The 19,098-nt window shown below is 34.8% G+C and overlaps 2 protein-coding genes across 5 annotated transcripts in view; one reads left to right on the forward strand and one right to left on the reverse strand.

The window, feature by feature from the left end:
• Positions 1–3,167, forward strand: part of LOC102683305 (trans-2,3-enoyl-CoA reductase-like) — a 51,735-nt gene extending 48,568 nt beyond the window's left edge. For all 4 annotated transcript variants that reach the window (XM_015345530.2, XM_069192089.1, XM_069192085.1 and 1 more), the window contains exons 11-12: positions 472–517; positions 605–3,167. In XM_015345530.2, the coding sequence (XP_015201016.2) occupies positions 472–517; positions 605–732 (174 nt within the window). In that variant the 3' untranslated portion in view covers positions 733–3,167. The remainder of the gene's footprint in view (positions 1–471; positions 518–604) is intronic.
• Positions 3,168–4,079: 912 nt separating this feature from the next.
• The window catches only part of LOC102683509 (phospholipid-transporting ATPase ABCA1-like), a 310,746-nt gene continuing 295,727 nt past the window's right edge, over positions 4,080–19,098 (reverse strand). Inside the window, exons 48-50 of the mRNA XM_069192079.1 lie at positions 17,364–17,456; positions 6,483–6,726; positions 4,080–5,673 (exon numbers count right to left, since the gene is read on the reverse strand). Of these exons, the coding sequence (XP_069048180.1) occupies positions 5,542–5,673; positions 6,483–6,726; positions 17,364–17,456 (469 nt within the window). The 3' untranslated portion in view covers positions 4,080–5,541. The remainder of the gene's footprint in view (positions 5,674–6,482; positions 6,727–17,363; positions 17,457–19,098) is intronic.

Genomic DNA, 19,098 nt, shown 5'->3' on the forward strand with positions numbered 1-19,098 from the left:
CAGCAAAGACTGTCACCTCAGCTCAGCAGATAATCATTATGGTTTTGACCCATTTAGATGATACCCCAGGCTCACCAGACATTATCATAAACTGCAGATATTTAGTGTTACTCATCACGGGGATGCAAATTCATAAAGAATTACAACAGCAAAAAGGAAAAGGAAGAGGTTCTATATTAACTGTACAAACATTTAGTGTGTATTTAATGAAAGAGTGCTGTCACAGACTTGTGTTAGCCCTTTGAGAACAATGAAAAAAATGACATTGAAATACAGATTTGCTCCACTTATTAATGTAGCCGTCTAAAATAAAAATGATCAAAATTAATGTAAGGGAACAGAGTCACATCCTAGAATGAAAAGTGTATTTGCCCAGCTACTTTTGAGATTCCAATTCTATCTAATCAGGCAAGGACAATGACAGGGATATGTGAATTATGATGTCATTAATTCACTCTGTTTTATCTTCAGATTGGAGCTTGGCTAAGTTTAGCTGTTATGACTCAAACAGTTCCAGGTGAGACAATTTTCTTGGACACATTAGAGAAAAGCCATTACTGTACTGATAATAACGGTGTAAATATCCACACATTTTATTTTTCAGTCGCAGTTTTTGCTATAATGGTATCTATTCAAATGATGCTGTGGGCAAAGAAGACGCATAACAAGTACCTGAAGCAGATGAAGAACAGCTCATGCCAGAGGATGGCAGTGATTCCGTTCATACTGTAGAATTCTAAACAGGAAATAAATCATCACCATAATGAAAGCAGAACACAGATGGACTGTAATTTGCAATTTCCTGACTTTAATATAGAGAACACACAATGTGAGTTAAATTGGTGAAGGTTTTGAGCTGGAGAAATTCTGCTGACAGCCGTTGATAAGGAACAAGGTACAGTAAATACGGCAGAAATAGCAATGACGTAGTAAGCTGGGGCGACCGGTTGAGTAAGAGAGATGGATGATGAATGACCCAACAGGACCACTCCAAAGCAAACACCAGGCATACAGTATAGTGCTCTGTTGCTGTCATTTGAATACATGACCTATTTAAAAAAAAAAACTCAGAATGCTGAATGATTTCAATCACACAAGTTTAACAAATTGATATATTCATTCTGTTGAATATTTGTGTATCTAGTTATACAGTATGCCTTGTCTTTAAATTTTACTTTGTATCAGAAGCATGGCAATTTAAAGATAATCAACCAAAAGTAGAGTTTGGTTTGTTGAATAAACATATTTCTTATGCTTCTCTATCATTTTCAAGACCCAAAGGGTCTGTTATTTTTGTGGTGCCATTATCTGACAGATAAAAGTACATTTCTTGGTTGTGTCCAAACCTCTGTACTGTATATTCTGCACTAGTAATTTCAAGAATCATTTACAATCTGTACTTTTTCTAAGGTAATTTTCCATTTTCACTGTCTTCAGTGAAACAGATACAAAAAAGAGGTGCAAGACCAGTGTAAATGTGTTTCAATTTTTCATTATCTTTAAAAAAGCACCAAGTTTGTTAAAAATGTAGCATTTACAACTTATTTGACTTCATCAGCTTTGAATACAGATTTCATTTAACAGATGTGTAGGATTTCCTTGGTCTAATTTTCTCTGAATTAAAACATTAGAACCACTGAAATGTGCAAAGAAAAATAATAGCTGAAAGTTTTTTTTAATCTAAAAATGATAACAGCTATGAGCTACTACTGTAGGTATGCAAAAAACACCCTTTGAATAGAAAATACTGTTTTTAATTAAAATAATTCTAGTAGAATGGAATACATTCCCATCAACAGGCCTAATACTATTTATAGAATTAGTAGACGGAACTGCATCTTGATTAATGAACATGAAAAAAGTCCTTTCTCTTCTTTCAAAGGCACTTTTTATGTTATTAAGAATTAAATAACTTTGGAGGCTTACTCTCATGAATAGACATTTACAGTATGTAAATCTGTAAATGCTGTATCAGAGTTCAAAGTTTTTTTTTATTAATAAACTTGTGGACACCATGGGCAGTACTATAAGTACTATAAGGGAGGCTTTGAAAAGAACTAATGGGTGAGTAAAGAAGCAGTAGGAGTAAATGCCATTTTCACAAAAAATATTAAATTTCTTTAAAGAATAAATAAAGACAGGGACATTATTCCAAAATAATGAATAAAGTAAGTGTTCAATAGTGCGCTTCGGGATCTGTTGTGTGGCTGCATCTATTCAAATTGATAGTTCTACTTTGAAAGAACTTTGATTCAAATGAAAAGTTCTTCTTTTTAATCACCCTGAGGCATTGGAATCTGGTCTTCATGTGAATCCAGCCCGTCGCTACTGCTTATTAAACAACGGAACATATTATTGCACTAAAGTCCTGCAAAATGTAGATCTATAAACAGAAGACCTTAGATGTTTTAAATCATTCTTATTCTGTATTCAAATATTTTGATTAAAAGCTTTTGAATGTGGTTTCGATACATTTGTGTAAATGTCCATGTGGAGTGATTTATACTAGTGAAACTAGAAAGCCCAGGAAGGCTCAGTGTCTGAATATGGGGATAATATGACAGGAGGCAGTAAATTTACTTGTTGGGAGACGCTCTAAGGAAACAAATATTATCACTTCTGCTCTTGGATTTATGGTTATGGACAGAATTATGATGAGGGTTAGAGGTGCAAAAAAGAAAAAGAAAATAGTGCTTTTGCACCATGTAAGATTTAGGATTTATATTCTGGAAGGTTTAAATCTGAAGGGACTAGATAGAGATTTTGGATTAAACTATTTTCAGATTAAGTAGTTTAAACCAGTTGAATAACTTACTGTACATCTGTATTTGTCCCCAAATTATCTGGTTATTATGGTCTGACAATCATAACCCAATGTACCTGTAACTGTTTTTCAGAAAATATGGCAATTGAAAACACGTAAAAAAATGGTAATAAAGGCCCATGATTAATAGAAAATGTATAATGAATGGAAATTATTATTTCAATTGTAGGTTGCACCAATTAAATGCACTAAGCTGTTAAATGGACTATTCAATGATGTACATACTGTACAGATATACTGTAATAATGCAGCCTGACGAAGGCCGTTGTGGCCTGAATGCCATTTTGTTTTTAACCTTGCTTCTTGTTATGCACCAAAGAATGAAGGAATCAATGGTGTTGCATCTGCTTTTGTATCTTTCCAAATCCACTGTACTTTCATTAGACAGAGGAGGACACCACATTATTTGGTCAAATACACAGTTTTCTTTTCACTGAATAAGTTCATGGTTCGTGTGATGTGCACAAGGCTTTAGCTCTAAGGCTTGTTTTAGAAGCCAGTTAATTACAAAATGCTTTTTTCATTAAATATTGATATAGGTGGTACTGCACCTGTGAAGAAGACAACAAATATTTGAAATTTTAGAGCTGAAAAAGAAAAGTGAATTGTCTTTATGCTGTGATGAAAGCAGGGGTCCTACATTTCTCAGTGAAGCCAAGCTACTGTATTATTGAACAAGCCAAATAAACTCCTACAGACATAAATTCAAACTTAAAAAAAAAAACTTCTTACATAAAGTGTTGTTAGAATGTTTAATCATTTGTCATCATTGCATGACGTTATGTGCAAAACAAATGCAATTTATTTTTTGCCACAAAAAGGCTGATGAAGAATAATAGTCACCAACAGCTTTGCTAAAATGGGCTTTGCTACATTGTTCTGAATCCTTCTAGTGTAGTATTTTACACTGGCCACGGTGTGACCTTATAAACATCTAATTTCTTCACATTTAGCCTTAAGGGATCATTTTAGAAGTAAATAATCGCAGAAGACAGTTGGTAAATAATGTAAAAGTACAACGAAATATTAAATGGGTAATAACCCTACGTAAAAGGAAACTGCAGCACAAACAAACTACTCTTTAAGGTTTGTTGTGTGTTTAGAAATTAATAATTAATTTCTAATTATTTTATTTTGGTATGTTTTTCATGGCATTTTGGAATACCTGTCGATATACAGTAGTTTTATTTGTAAAAAAGACCGATGATTAAGTGAATATTAATCAAACTCAGAAATAATTTGGATCTGTTCATGCTTTTGGTGAATCATGTTTTATTGCACCATTGTAAAACCCCTTCATTGAGATTTCAAAAGAAAGGGCAACTGAATGACACTGCAGTTCTATCCATCCATTTATCCACTACAAGGTCAAGGGAAGTCTGAGCCTATCCTGTCAAGTTATCAGCAGAAGCCAGAATGCCCTGTCCATCACAGGTAATACACAGACACAAACATGCACACAGTCACCTCAGGGCCCATTTTCCTAGAAGCTAATTTATCTACGCTTATGTCTTTGGCCTGTGGGAGGAAACCGGAGCACCAGGGAAAACATACAAACCTCATGCAGTTGACACCTGAGGGATTGAACCCAGGGCCACAGTGCTGCTAGGCAACCGTGCTAACCACTGCATCACCATGGTGCCATATTACTATCCATGCTATTAAAATACAGCCGTTAATGAACAAGAAATAAAGTGCAATACACAACATTCTCAGCTAATATATTTGCTAATTTGTTCTTATAAAGTGAAGTAAAATGCATTTAGGAAAAAATCATATTTATCAGTGCAGAGTTCCGTGAGCAATTCTTCAGAATTCTGAAGGCACAGAAACCTCAAAATAAACAGCTGAACTGTTGAAAAAAAACTTTATGATAATGTTGTTTAATTATATATATTTTAATATAAATATAAACTATTTTTCTCTGGGCCCATACATTTTTTTATCATCTTTAATCAGTAGATACTGTATAAGAAATATTATACTATGGCTTTGTTGGGTGTCTCCACTGAAACTCTCTTAGGACCGTCTCAATGTTGAATGCTCAGTCTTTGTGTCTTTACTGTTTGTAGCTCTTCTAGATTGGCTTTCCATTTGATGATAAAAAAAACTTATAATAGACATATCATTACAATCAGGGTGTTATTTCAGTGGTGATAGTAAAGCAAAACGAGATGTAACAAAATAAACAATATCTGAAATATCTAAATAATGTTAGACATCATATTTTAAAGTCTGAGGTCTTATTGTATATCCGTTCACTTTCCAAGCTGCTGACAGAAGAAATAAAAACACAAAAAAACCTACAAAATGTGTTTGCACATTTTTTGGTTTGAAAAATCCTTCCCTGAGTTAAATCTGTTGCATATTCACAATCATCTAATTAAGCTGCATTAATCAAAATTAATCATAGCATATTCTGTGCTGAGGAATGTGTACAGTACTATATGTACTGTATAAGTATTCTGAGAAGCAGAAGCAGTTACCAAAACATCATGAAATGAGAATTAAAAAGTTGTTTTTTGTACTGTTATTAGTATGCAAATAGAATTTAATTTATGATTTTGAAAAATAAAGAAGACATAAAGCTTTGTTTTTCATATCTGAAATCTTTACATTATCAGTTTACAGAAGTGCCATTAAAGTTCACAGCTATAGTAGTATTAATTAGAATGGAAGGGTTCTTTCTTGAAGGGAACACCACTGCATCCTGTGAATCAAACATTCACAGATGAAAGGAGGTTTTTCAGAGGCTGCATGGGCATCTCATCTGATGTCACATCCACAGGGTTGGTGTACACTTGGGGGTCTTCTTCCTCATGCTGGTGTTTAGCAAAGTTGACAAACACCTGCAAAAACACAAGTGAGCCCCGGTTAAACATGCATTCTTCAAATTTGTAAGGGGAGCTGCAGAGCAGATTCAGGTACAGCAGCTGTTGATGCAAAGAAGTGGAGACAAAGGTAATAAAGGCAACCCAGCAGCCATTTTTCTGTACCCAAGGTTAAAAAGGGTGTATACACACATTGGCGTGAAAGAGTGGAAAATAACCCCAGATATGAAGGTGAATATTTTCAGTATTTGCAGGTTGTGTTGTTGAAATACAGATGAGATGGCTTTTGTGACATTACTGAACTCGCCTAAACTCAGGCATCAGAACACTGTTGAAGATACTGACCAAAAAACTGCCAAAAAAAAAGATGTTCAAAACCTGCAGTATGTGTCAATGTCTCTCTTTCTTTATATTGGATGTTTTGTGCATCCTTACTTCAGCTGTTTGTGGAGCTTTTAGACTTAACCAATGACTTCTTGTCACCTGTTGCTGCAGATCATACCTTAGTTCTTCCAAAATTAAGACTGACTAGTACAGTTAAGAAAAAAAGATTTACTTTCAAAATCCCTTTGTTTAGTTACATTTAATAAACTACGCATGCCTGTTTACATGTGTTGTAAACAGATAGGTAGATAGCGATCCTCCTGACCATTTTGAATATGTAAATGTATGTCAATATGTACAATTACCAACCAAAAAAAAATCTTTTTAAGCTGGGTAGCTGTTAGTGTGGGACAGTAAGGATCCTGATTATAAGTAAGGGGAAGCATACAGTAGTACAGTACTGTAAGTATGAGTAAAGTTCAGCTATATGAGAAAGGCCGCACCTGGTCAAGAGTGGTCTGAGACACAGAGTAATCCTCGATGGCCAGACTCTCCCTGTGTCTAGTGAGTTCACTGAAGATCTTGGAAAGGGCATTCTGAACACAGGGAAGCTGGTACTGCAGGTTGTTGTGGTGCTTTTCTTTCAGCGTGCTGCCTGGGAAAGTGTCTCGCATGAAGTCTTCCACTGGCTTCAGTACTGGGGAAGATCCACCCACTCTGACAGTCACAGTGTATCCATCTCCAAATCTAGAACAGATAGAGCAGATGAAACATGCATCTCAACGCCATCAATCAATGACGCTCTTAACTGGAGCACAGTTTCTGAATTACTGTCATATTACCCACCGATTTCCATTTTTAAGAAAACAATAATGTACATGCATGATATATTTTTTAATTACTTTGTGAGGAGATACTCTCTTGTTATTTGGTTTTGTGACATTAAATGCTGCTTCTGAAAATAATCAAGACAAATATTTGAACTAAATATTTCTAAATGTACTAATGCTGCTATTTGCAAGTGAATGGAGATGCTTCAACATTACAGTTGTATGTATTTTCTAGTCATTTTATCCAATACAGGATTGGAGAGTAGCTGGAGCCTATCCCAGCAAACAATGGGTACAGAATACACCCAGATAGGGCACAGGTGGGGCATACACAGACAAACACATACAGTACAGTACATTCACACCAGGGACAGTATTTCCAAAGTTTTCCCCGTGTGTCATTGAACTGTGGGAGGAAACTAGAACACCCAGAGATAACCTTGCCTAGTAGCAAAGAACAGCTTGTAGATCAGGAATAATTAATTACAGAAGTGCATTGTTGCTTAATGGTAAAAGTTCATGACAGTGCGAGAGAGATCGCAGGTGCCGTTTAAGTGAATGTTGTTTGCGGAAACTCTACCAGGTGCTCAGCGACTGACTGGTTCTGATTCAATGTGTAGTTTATTCCACCACTCTGGTGCCAGGGACAAGAATGAACAGGCCCTGGAGATGGAGAAACAGAGCGGAGGGACAAACAAAGTGGAAGAACAGGAGCAGACAGGCTGCAGTGGGTAGAGGGAGAGAGGAAGGACTTGAGGTAAACTGGGATCTACAGTAGTGGTTGTAGTGCGGTAAGCAAGAACATACTACATGCAGTGGATGCATGCAGCTACCAGGGAGCCAATTGAGAAACTGGACTTACAGCTTGGCATGATTAAAAGGAGGAGGCAATAAGCAATAATCTTCTGAAATAATAATTCAGAGATCTAGACTGAAACTTCCCTATTGCTTTAAGATCCAATTGACGTCTGATTTTCTTTTCACCTACTACATATAGAGTATTAAGTTCAGACTATTAATTACTACTATGTTTGAAAGAACCGTCTGACTAAAACCTGTCTCATAAAACACAGACTTCATGCCTTTGCACTTCAGGCAAGCCCTCCACATTTTCTGAAGTTTTTTTTCTGAAGTGTTTTCCGAAGTTACGTTAGTCTAGTGTGCCTAGCCTAGTAGAGAAATAAGCTACTGTACTTTGCCTTGTTATTTTGTCATTAGCAGTCTGACGACCTTTTGGTTTATGCTAAATTAGTTATTTAATGTAATATTTCCTCAAGAAAAAGTCCAATGTGGGAAGTAAGAACTAAATGCACATAAACCCTAAAGTATAATAGTAATTCTGTTTTTTCTTAGCACAGTTCAGAAGCCACATACAGTATGTAAGTGAAGCACACTCCTCCAAAAAAAAAAGACATACAGTATCTCTTAGATTAGTAATGCTTCAAAGCTTTGGCCTGAACAGTTATTGGTCTCTGTGATGTTAGACTAACCAGTTATTTTCAGATTTCTTTATTTTAACCATCATTTAACTTATAATTATTTTTAAAACCGGTTAAGGCAAACAAGTGACAACCTTGGAAATCACACTCATCAATCTTCACGAGCACATTTTTTTTTTACATTTTGCAGAATCCTCTTTAACCTAGAAGTACGTTTGTGTACTTTGACAGTCGTTCCAATACAAAGAAAAGACATTACAGCTTTTTAAAAATATAATAGTGCATCATTTGGAATATTTTCTGTCTTTGCATTGGACTAAGCAGTGAAAACTGTAGTGCTTTGGGTTCCATTGAAAGTCTTCTTTTAAATGCCTCAATGACAAGGCCTTTGAGCTGCATTTTCCCTATTACAGTTTTTGTGTTGTATGTTTTTATCCTTGAAAAGTTTTTAATATAAAGACCCATCTCTTCTCTCTTTCCTGTCATTCTGCTTCAATATGTATGGAAGTATGGAAAAAGTTCTTATAAACTTTTAAACTTTTACAAAAAACAATGTTTTAGTACTGCAGTTTACTAAATGCAGTTTTAAGTCCATTTTACAAGGGAATAAGGGCTTTTCAATAATTAATTTGAAACCTATTCATCTACAAGTATGCTTTTTTCTTTCTATCTTTTTAATAAAAATCTACATTGTTAAATTAATATCTTGATAAAAGGTTTCTGGTGTTTGTAAAGGGTGTATTTCTGCCTCTAAACATGACTTGGATCCTGCAGCTGTTGTACAATATTTTTGCTCATTTAATCAAAATCTTTACTCACTGTGAAAATCAGTAACAGCAAGCATGCAACAGAAGGGTATTAAAGTTTGCTTTGTGTGAAATTCACTGAACCACACATTTAAACTAAGTTGCTAGGCAATGTGGATAATCAATCAGAGTTAAAAGAATGTACCATTATCTGGAAAATGTGTTAAGTGATTTCTGCAAAATACAGGACATTAGCTTTACAAAATAATAAAATCAGATGATCTCTGAGCTGACTTCAACAGGTTTTGGTTTGAAATATCTAGAACATTTCAACTGAGAATTTAAATATTCAAAAAGAAAACAGCAAAAAAAAGGATAATACAGTGACAAAAAAAACATTATGTCATTTTGCTCTGCAGTAATTTTTGAGATCCCATCTGATAGTGTGTTGCACAGGAAAAATACAGTTTGGATTTCTTGAACTAGAAATTCAAAGGTCAAACAAAATCACCTATTTACCCCAGGGGAGTGGGGGAAAAGGATCTGAGGTGAAATTTCCACCAGCTAACCCATAGTCAGACCTGCTCATATTTGATAACACCGGAAGACTAACAGATCAAAAACTTGACTCCCTGATGCCTGCTGTTATTGAAACCCTCCATGGAGTCAAAGACAATGGAATATTGAGCAGCCAGATCCACATTCAATATTTAACCTACAATGTTGTGCTCTTCTACAAGCATTTATTTCCAGTCCAAAGTTTTGATTCAAATCTTTTATTATTTAGTTCAGAAAATACAATTTCATTTTCTGTGAACTTCAGGATTTATATCCCTGTTGAGATACAGTGCAAAACAGGTTAGTATATCTTTGACACAAACCCATACTCTTGTTATTGAATAATTATTTTTTATTAATAACACCTAATCATATACTAAAGTTACCTTTTGGCATGGATTTAGATTTAAGTGGATAATCAATTTATTTTTTAAAGAACAGTATAACAGTTTGAAGTAAAATGTCGTTTCATTAATAAACAGAATTGAGGTGCTTACAGTTTTTGTTTTATACCCCCAAATAATCAAAAACCTATGCCTGCATAAGCTTTAGTCTGCACTATCTCCAAATATGTGGATATGATACAGTATACACAAAATATTTGTATATTTTGAGAACAAAATACATTACTTATAGTGATAGATTATTTTCAGCTACAGGCCTTACAGTCCTTAACATTCCTTTTCATCTCAAAGCATTCCAATTCACATCAATTGATTCCAGTTTCGTATGGTATTAATTAAGGAACTGAATGATGGATGCTATGTGGACAAATGTGCCCTTAAAATAATCCAGTCATGAACTTAATGATCAAACATCCCTTAAATGCTGCCCCATTAAACAGCATGCTGTTATGCCCCATTAAAAAGACTTTCTTAGATAAATTACAAGTATATACGGTTTAACTTGTCTTGTTACACAATGGGATTTGTGAAGCTCAAATACTGTATATACAATAGCCCTTCAAAAAAATACATACTGAAAATCCTAGAGATGGCAGTATAAACAAGCAAATGAAATATTATAATTATAAAGGAAATAAATAAACAATATGGGTGGATGAATGAACAAAAAAGGGGTATGAAAGCTGTCTCTTGCAGTTAAAACACTGCGAGGCAAATGTGAAATATATTCTTGGGAATTATTTACTTAAAATGTATAAACTCTATAGGAAAATAAAGTGTTAGAATCAACCAGGGGTGAACCTATCCTCTGCAAGCCATTCTCTTTAAGTTGATGGAACCAAAAGTCAGTCGTTGTAATAATTTGGTTAGCATTGAAGAGCAATTTCAGGCATCATGATAAGATGACTGTTATATTTCAGAATGATACTGACCCAATCTGCATTACTAAAACCTTGTTTTTTGTAAATATAGAAATATTTGTTTAAAAAGTTTAATAATTCAGTCACAGGAATGCACAATGCTTTGTAAACAGCATATCATATTCCTCCCAACATCGTGCAGATTATACTTTAATTTAGTAGCAAAAAAGAAGACAGCTTTAATTAAATTAAATTTAATTAACAGACATATAACTCATGAAACATTAATTCTGGAAACTGAAAGGAAATACTAATGCTAACTTAGAAAGCATTCTCAGTGTCAGCAAAATTAAAGATAATTTGGCGACTGAATAATGCATTTATCCAATGAATAAAATTATAGTACAATAATCATTTAGTATTATTGTTTACATTTTTTAAAGAAATCAGAGATCTATATACAGTATATATGCAAAATGGACTTTGGAGGAAACATCTAGGCATTAGTAGAGACTGGGATTCCATGATGGGCTGTGAAAGATACTCCACTGACCTGGAAGAAGTATCCTTTTCCTACTGGTGCTGTTTACCTGCGGCTTTGGTTAGACTGACGTCGATGTGGTGCAGGATATGGAATTGTAGCCACTCTGGGTAACAAATTTGCATATACTGTAGTTGTAGGTGAATGGATGGAATTACAGAGTGAGAAAAATGAAGAGAGTAATAAGAATAAAGAGACCCATGGGGATAATGGTGGAATCAGCCTTGATGTATTGAAAGTAAAACGCCAGCCTGTCTGGTATGATTTCAATGACTAAATGGAGACGGACAAATTCTGGGTCATATCCGCAGAACAACAGCTAGAGTGATGGTCCTTGGGGACAAGAAGAAATCAAGAACACTTCAGAGAGTCTCTGCCTAGGGTGGTGGGAGAAGCTTGTGATAGTGGGAACGAGACAGAGGGAGTTGGTGTGCTGATACCTGAATGGACACCAGCAGGAGTGGGCAATAACAGCAAGTTAATCACCATCTTGGCTTGATGGGGCCAACAGCAGTCAGATTGCTCTGTCTAGCCTTGTGAAAAAAAAAAACAAGGATTGTGAGATGATTCAGTGGGTGCCGAGAAGCAATGCCAATTGCTGTGGAAACTGGTAAAATAACTGGTAGAAAAAGTATTTGATAACCTTGACACACTTGATATGAAATACATTGGTCAAAACTAATGGGGGGTCGATCTTGTTTTGGTGTCCAGAAAGTCTTAGAAAGAACGTCATTACATACTGTAAGAAAGGTTACACAGTTTACAAATGAGAATACAGCTTTCAGCACATGCAGCTCATTTGGTTGCTAGTAGTTAGGTGATCCAAAGATCTCATCCAGCCATTTCATGAAGTTACAGTATGTTGATTTTGTTAAATGAGTTGTAGGATTTTAAATACTTGATCTAGTCAACTCATAGCCTTCATTGTTAAATACTAAAATGTTTTTTTTTCTTTTAACCTGTAAGTGTAGGACAGATTCCAGAGCAGCAATATTGTGTTATGATATGATAACCAATATTATAAAAACTATTCTGCATATTCTTCATTGTTTAATTTTAACATACTGTATCATTCCTTGATTTAAATATACTGCACTTTTACCAATATAACATACAATTCTGTTACTTATTGATTTACTACAATATCTACAAGATACAAATAATGTATTGCAATAAAAACAATAAAAGTATTTTTCATTAGCAGCCTAGTCAAACATTTCCCATTTTATATCTGAAGTACTGCATATGGTTGTGCTACCTCCATGTAAGATGTCTAGATTAAATATCTCAGGTGGGTAGCTGCGTCAGCATGTGTAGGCTGCAAAGGAACAAGTAATAGGTTTATTCCATTCTAAAAAGAGAAGAAAGAAAACACAACGTTTCGGCCTTGGAGCCTTCTAAGAAGGCTTTTCATTTTCATCATGGAATAAACCTATTGTATTACTTGTTCCTTTAGATTAAATATCTGCCTCCCCTGGTCTTGTTTTTTTATTTCCTTTGTCTTTTCTATAGTTTTACCTAACTTCTGTTGGACCCATATTTTAATTAACATCCCTGGTAAACAACCAAAGATCTATCTGACAACGGTTTTCATCACCTGGCTGTACCTAATTATAAATCATACTGTTAGACTTTTCACTTGAGGGAGTTTAAGACATAGCCGGAATCTGAGACATCAGCTTCATGGTGTCCAATATGGGAAGCTTTAATAAAGAAAATTAAACAGAATATTTTATTTTCTGCTCCCAAAGGCAGGCCTGCCTCTTTTCAAATGAATTCAATTATTCAAAATAAACCGTGACAGCTCCCAGTACTTTCACATGCTTTCACCAATTTTCAATAACTCCTACTTAGTGTCATCTTCTTAGTTCTTTACCTGCCCATCCTGTCCAAAAAAGTAATGCTCTTACACTTGGTGACATCTTTAATGACAACAGCCCGCACACCTTTCAGGTTCTGAACGAGACTTACTTACTCCCTGAGTTTTCCTTTTTTATATACTGTATCTTAGAGTACACTCAGTCCTTCACATACAGTATATAGGGTGCAATGAGACACTACTTTACTCTCTCATTCAGTTTTTCATCTACTCATTTTAGCAGTCTCTACAGGAGGAATGCATTCCTCTCTCCATGACTTTCTTTCTTCTCAATGAAGACATAAGATATTTGAAATATCTTTTTATGGTCTAGAGAATGAGAAAAAGTGGATGGTAGTCCAATGTGGATAAAGTCTCAGACTTTATTCCTCTTCCCCTAAAACCTTAGCCCACCAGCTAATCCAAAATAAAACTGCACATATAACACACAAGTATTTTTGCAAGGTGTGCCTGCCACCTGTCTGTAGATGTTTTGAAGAACTATATTTTTCTTCCTACAGGGAATAACTTTTCATACATATCAAAACCTTTTATTTAACACAGTACAAGATAAAAGATAGCGACTCAGAACGTTCAGTAACCCTTTATTTGCACTGTCTGGAACTGGCACAGAAGTTACTTCAATTCCATGCCATTAAACTAAAACACTCCATTTAAAGCTAAACATTTCAACAAGCCTCCTAAGGTTTTCTCTTTAATTATTCAAAAGAAGACTTTGTTCAATTTGATTTAAAGCTTGGTATTCAAGCTTTTATAATCGATTATTCCTCAACTCCAAAACTTTAGTTTTGCGGTGCTGGGCTTACTATGTAGTTGTAATAGATAATAGTAATAAATCTAAAAAACTGCTTGAGAGGCAATCTATTTGTTTGACAGTTCTTCTAGTTATGAAATTTATTCCACTGACAGTTATTGCAATGGAAAAAAAAACACAAAGAAAATAATGACTTGTCGAGATTGGCAATTTCTCTAATACAGCAGCAGTGTGGAACTCTGGCACCTCATAAAGTTTGCAACCCCCTAATATAGAGCAGACAGCATTTGGGATTGCTGAATCATTTAAAACACACAACCTCCTAATAAAGGTCTCTATTTCCTTTATCTTATTTTCTCAAATGTAATGCAATTGAATTGTGAATATTTTCAAATTGAAATGTCCTTAAGGCTTTTAAATGAATGCATCTAGCTTGTTGTTTTTTAATCAGTTGAAGATATTTAAACGTTTATAGTTACTGTCAGCTACTGCACAAGTGCCAGGTACTGCACTATATTACTTGGTGTTTAATACCAAATGCAGGAGCTTGTAAGTATTGCGTCACATAGGACTTATTTTAAAAATGTTGAAAAATGAACTATTTCTAGAGAAGTAGTAAATGTGTAAAGAACGACAATATGTCTTTTCTTTTCCTTTCATGGAATAAACCTTCACCTGTTCCTTTGCAGCCTATGCATGCTGATGCAGATACCTACTCGAACCTGATTACAATTTACTCAGAGTGAATGGGGTAGTGAAAGCAATAATAGGTTAATTATAATGATTTCTAGGTTTTTAGAAACATTTCCATGTGCTACAGAATGATCATAGAATTCAAATGCTAGTGTTCATAGACTACTGGCCAGCAGATTTAAAACATGGAATTGTAAAGTCAAAAGTACTGAGACTGCAATGATTTTGATCTGTAATTGCACAGTAGCTTGGCATTTTAGTCCTCTGTGTAAATTCTATACATTACAATTAACCTCATAGAAATTAAATATTTCAATCATGTACAAATCATTTATTAAGGAGACCTATACTGGGAAGCACTGGGCACAAGGTAGGATACACACTGGATGGGACGCCGATCCATGGCAAAGAGACACAAACACACCCGCACACACCAGGGCCAATTAATAAGTCAATTAATCTACCAGTATGTTTATGGACTGTGGGAGGAAACAAGAACGTCTAGCGAAAACCCATGCCAAACATGGAGTGGACATACAAACTCCACCCAGGGAACCCCAGACCCATTATTCATCCCAGTGTCCGAGCACTGAGAGGCAGCAATGCTAACCACTGCACTACCGTTCTGCCCTGTGTATTTAACAGTTTGAATTAATCATTTAAAATTCCTATTTATAATACGAATTAATTTGTTTATAACATTCATATTTATAAAGGTACTTCTGAAAATGTTGCATTGTACTGTACATCTAATTGCAATTACTTTTCATACAGTACGCGCACATAACTGAGCTCGTATCAAAGCAATATGACACCTGTTTACATGCCTTCTGTTGGAATCATTAACATTGATTGCATGTCACAAAAAAATCAGAAAAAACGTTTTCTTTTCCTCACACCCCAAACTCCTATAGTTCCACCTGTATGGTTCTAAGTGCATCCTTTAAATCAAACTAAAGAGATACTTGTCAGTTTTAACAACCCTTCTTGCATTGAAATAACTCACCAGAGGACATTTTAACCTGACATTTATCAGAGAGCAGGGGCAAACAATGTACCTGCCATGTGAAAATCCTCAAACTGATACCAACAGATTGGGTGAGAATAAAGTGAGACCTTTCTCTTGCCCACGCAGGTACAGTACTTGTGAACCAGAGTTTGACTAAATAAATCTTGTATTGATTAATATAAATTTCTCTAATTACACACTCACCATACCAACATACGAGGAGGTTGAACTAGCTTAAAAATCAGTCATGTGTCTACTCAAGTTTTCAAGTAGTTTTTTTTTTATTAGCAGTGTTTAAAAGCTCTAGTTTCACCATTGTTTTGAGGGTGTGAGATCACAGGAAGAAATCACAAGTAGGAACAGCAGAGGTGACACAACTCTAGAAAGGAGATATAACTGCATTTCTCACTAGAAAGTCACACAAAGAGAAGACAAAAAAAGGACGAACAAATATTTTGCAGTATGGAAAAGGTACAAAAGACATTAATCAGAGACAAGACATGTCACAAATGAAAAGATGCCATTAGCCCATTAAGTTTGTTTGATTGCTAGCAGCCAATTCATCCTACCCAACCACTTCTAGAAAGAAACCAGGCTATCACATTTGGCAAAAGGACTGGAAAGCTTCTTCCAAACCTATTAACCTTTGTGTAAAAAAACACCTCCTGTTTTAATTTTTAGACTGCAGTGTCGTGGGGTTGCTGGTGAAGACTGGTTGATGTTCGTCACCAAGATGGGCGAAATGGCTCCCATCCTAGATGTAAAGCACTATGGGATACCTCAGGATGAAAAGTACTGTATCTTTGCAATATATAATTATTACAAGCACAAGAGTGTAATTTTGCCAAAACTTACAGTCATCATATTACTTATGATATATTGTAATATATACAGTATATTATGTATAATTATAATTATATACCATTATTATTGCATCGTGATATATGTTAAATGATGTTTAGAATGATGTTCAGAAGCTTTTCCACAAATATTCCAGCTCAGAAGTTTTATTGATGTTAAATCTTATTTACTATATTATGGTATTACATTATATACCATTATATATTATGGTATTACAAGTCTTATTGTAGGGGAACCCAAGACATTTAAATAAATACTCTGAATTTAGTATATTGCAGTGACCAATTTAGTGCTTATAATGAAAATTTCCATCTGATAAAAGCATACGCATTTAGCATATGCTTCGCAAAGCTTATTTCAGTTTTACATGTAAATTTTACATGTAAACAGGTAAACTAAATTAAACTGTCAAAGACTCCAATTAAAAATGTGTGCACTCATACTGTACATAAAACACAATTACAAAATACCCAAAATATACTGTATGAGTAATATCATGAATAAATAAATGGCATAAGTATGTAACAATCTTCATCGTATCTAAATTAAAAAACGCTTGGGCAAACATTTTAGCAAACTAAAACTTGCTATCTCCATGCACTTATCACTTTCTTGTACAGTCTGGACTCATTTCAAAATAAATTTTGGGGTCCTGAAATTAATCATGGATCAGCACCTTGTGCTGAGGCTAATTTTGACATCCCAGGCCTGAAGCTGTAAATACCTGAAAATGGCTTGTGGAGTAAGGGTAAATAAGTCAGAAATAAAGGGAACCAGTCTGTGGTAACTTTTGTAAAATGAAAGACTGACCTGCTCTTCAGGTGCTGAATACTTCCAAGGCACTTAAATTGGCCATTCACCATGATTGCCATTCTTGTGCATAATGCTTCACATTCCTCCATGCTGCAAAAGAAGTAAAACAAAAACAGTGAACTGATTACAATCCATAAAAATAAAAGCAAGAAGCCACTCAATGGGTTTTTTATTATTCCCCCCCTTGCATTGACATTCTGACTGAGTGCTGATTGTATTAAGTCAGATGCTGTATTACAGGTGCCAGTGCCTCAAGATATTTAGGTCAAGCAGTGCCATGCTAACGCTGTATTCCACCCTAATTACTGTCACGGCAGCTCAGCAGAAAGAAGCTTCACAAGTGAGGGATATGGTGTGAAATTGAATCAACTCACCTGTGTGACAGGAAATCAGTGAACACTAAAGCTAAAAATATGAGATTTCTTCATCACACTAAGAAAGATTACAACACAAGCCAACACACATGGGAGATGAGAAGAGTAAGAAAAGTGAAACACACTGCACAAAATATTTGTGGAACAGCTAAAGAAGACTCAAATAATGGATAGAAATAACATCTCGCCTAAAGGAAGCACACAATATCACTTCAGGCTTGAGGGATATAAAAAACTAATTTAGCACCATCTGTCTCATGTTCTAATTTATAATGAAATTTAAGAGCCAGAGCAGTAGAACCTTCATCCATTTTATATTACCTCGGATTTAAAAATATTCATGAGTCAATACATTTGGTAAAGATATCAAGTGAATACTTGATCTCTTTTGAGTAGCAAAAAATGGAAAACATTGCAGTATTGCCAATATTGGGACATTCCACATAATAGTGAATCACAAGGAAGGAGTGATTCCAGGTTTGAATTATAGTAAGTAGAGATACCGTATAACAAAACAAAAATGTAAAGCTGAAAACATAGAATAAGTCATAATAGGATTTTTTGACTGCCTACATACTGCAATTATTACAAAAATGCAGCAGTGCTGTGTTGGAGAATATAGACATGAAGTGATCTCAGTACTTCTTATAATCTTATACAACACAGGCTCACAGTCAGTGTTAGCAAGTCTTGTATTCCATAATTCAATTATAAGATTTAAGTAAGTTAGATTGGTTGGAAATATTAATTATTAACAACAAATATTAATAGGAATCTTAAGTAAAATATGAAAAAGGAATTGCATAATTTCTGCCAGAGGTGATAAATATTTTACACTTATATTTCATTTGCCCTTGAAAATAGTTTCAATTTCAATCCATGAGATAACTGGATGGATACGTTTTATCAGTTGTTATATAAAGCAGGTGTCCATGGCTGCTAAGAAGAATTCAGAAATGAAAAGTGGAATTAGAAATCTGCACTGTTTCGTCATCCAAATTTGAGAAACAGAGAGAGAGAGAGAGAGATAAGTAATATTAATTTCCTTAATTATCGAGATAGTTATATATATATATGTTAAGCTGCAAGTCTCTAGAAGGTAGTGCAACACCAATATCCTACTACTTTGAGAAGAGGTAAAGTAAAAGTGATCAGAATGATATAAACAGAAAGGTTTTGTTGAATGTCTTTAAGGATTATTGTGAGGTGATAAACAGCATCTAATGTATTTAAATGCTCAAATATATTGATACAGTACAAGTTTAGCAGAATAAAATTGTAACATGGTGTCACAAATGAATGGAGAGGAGATGTTTTTAATGTGAAAAAAGAAGCACAGTTTTATGAAGAGAGATTCT

The sequence above is a fragment of the Lepisosteus oculatus genome, chromosome 1 (genome assembly GCF_040954835.1).
Source record: "Lepisosteus oculatus isolate fLepOcu1 chromosome 1, fLepOcu1.hap2, whole genome shotgun sequence".
Lineage (NCBI taxonomy): Eukaryota > Metazoa > Chordata > Actinopteri > Semionotiformes > Lepisosteidae > Lepisosteus > Lepisosteus oculatus.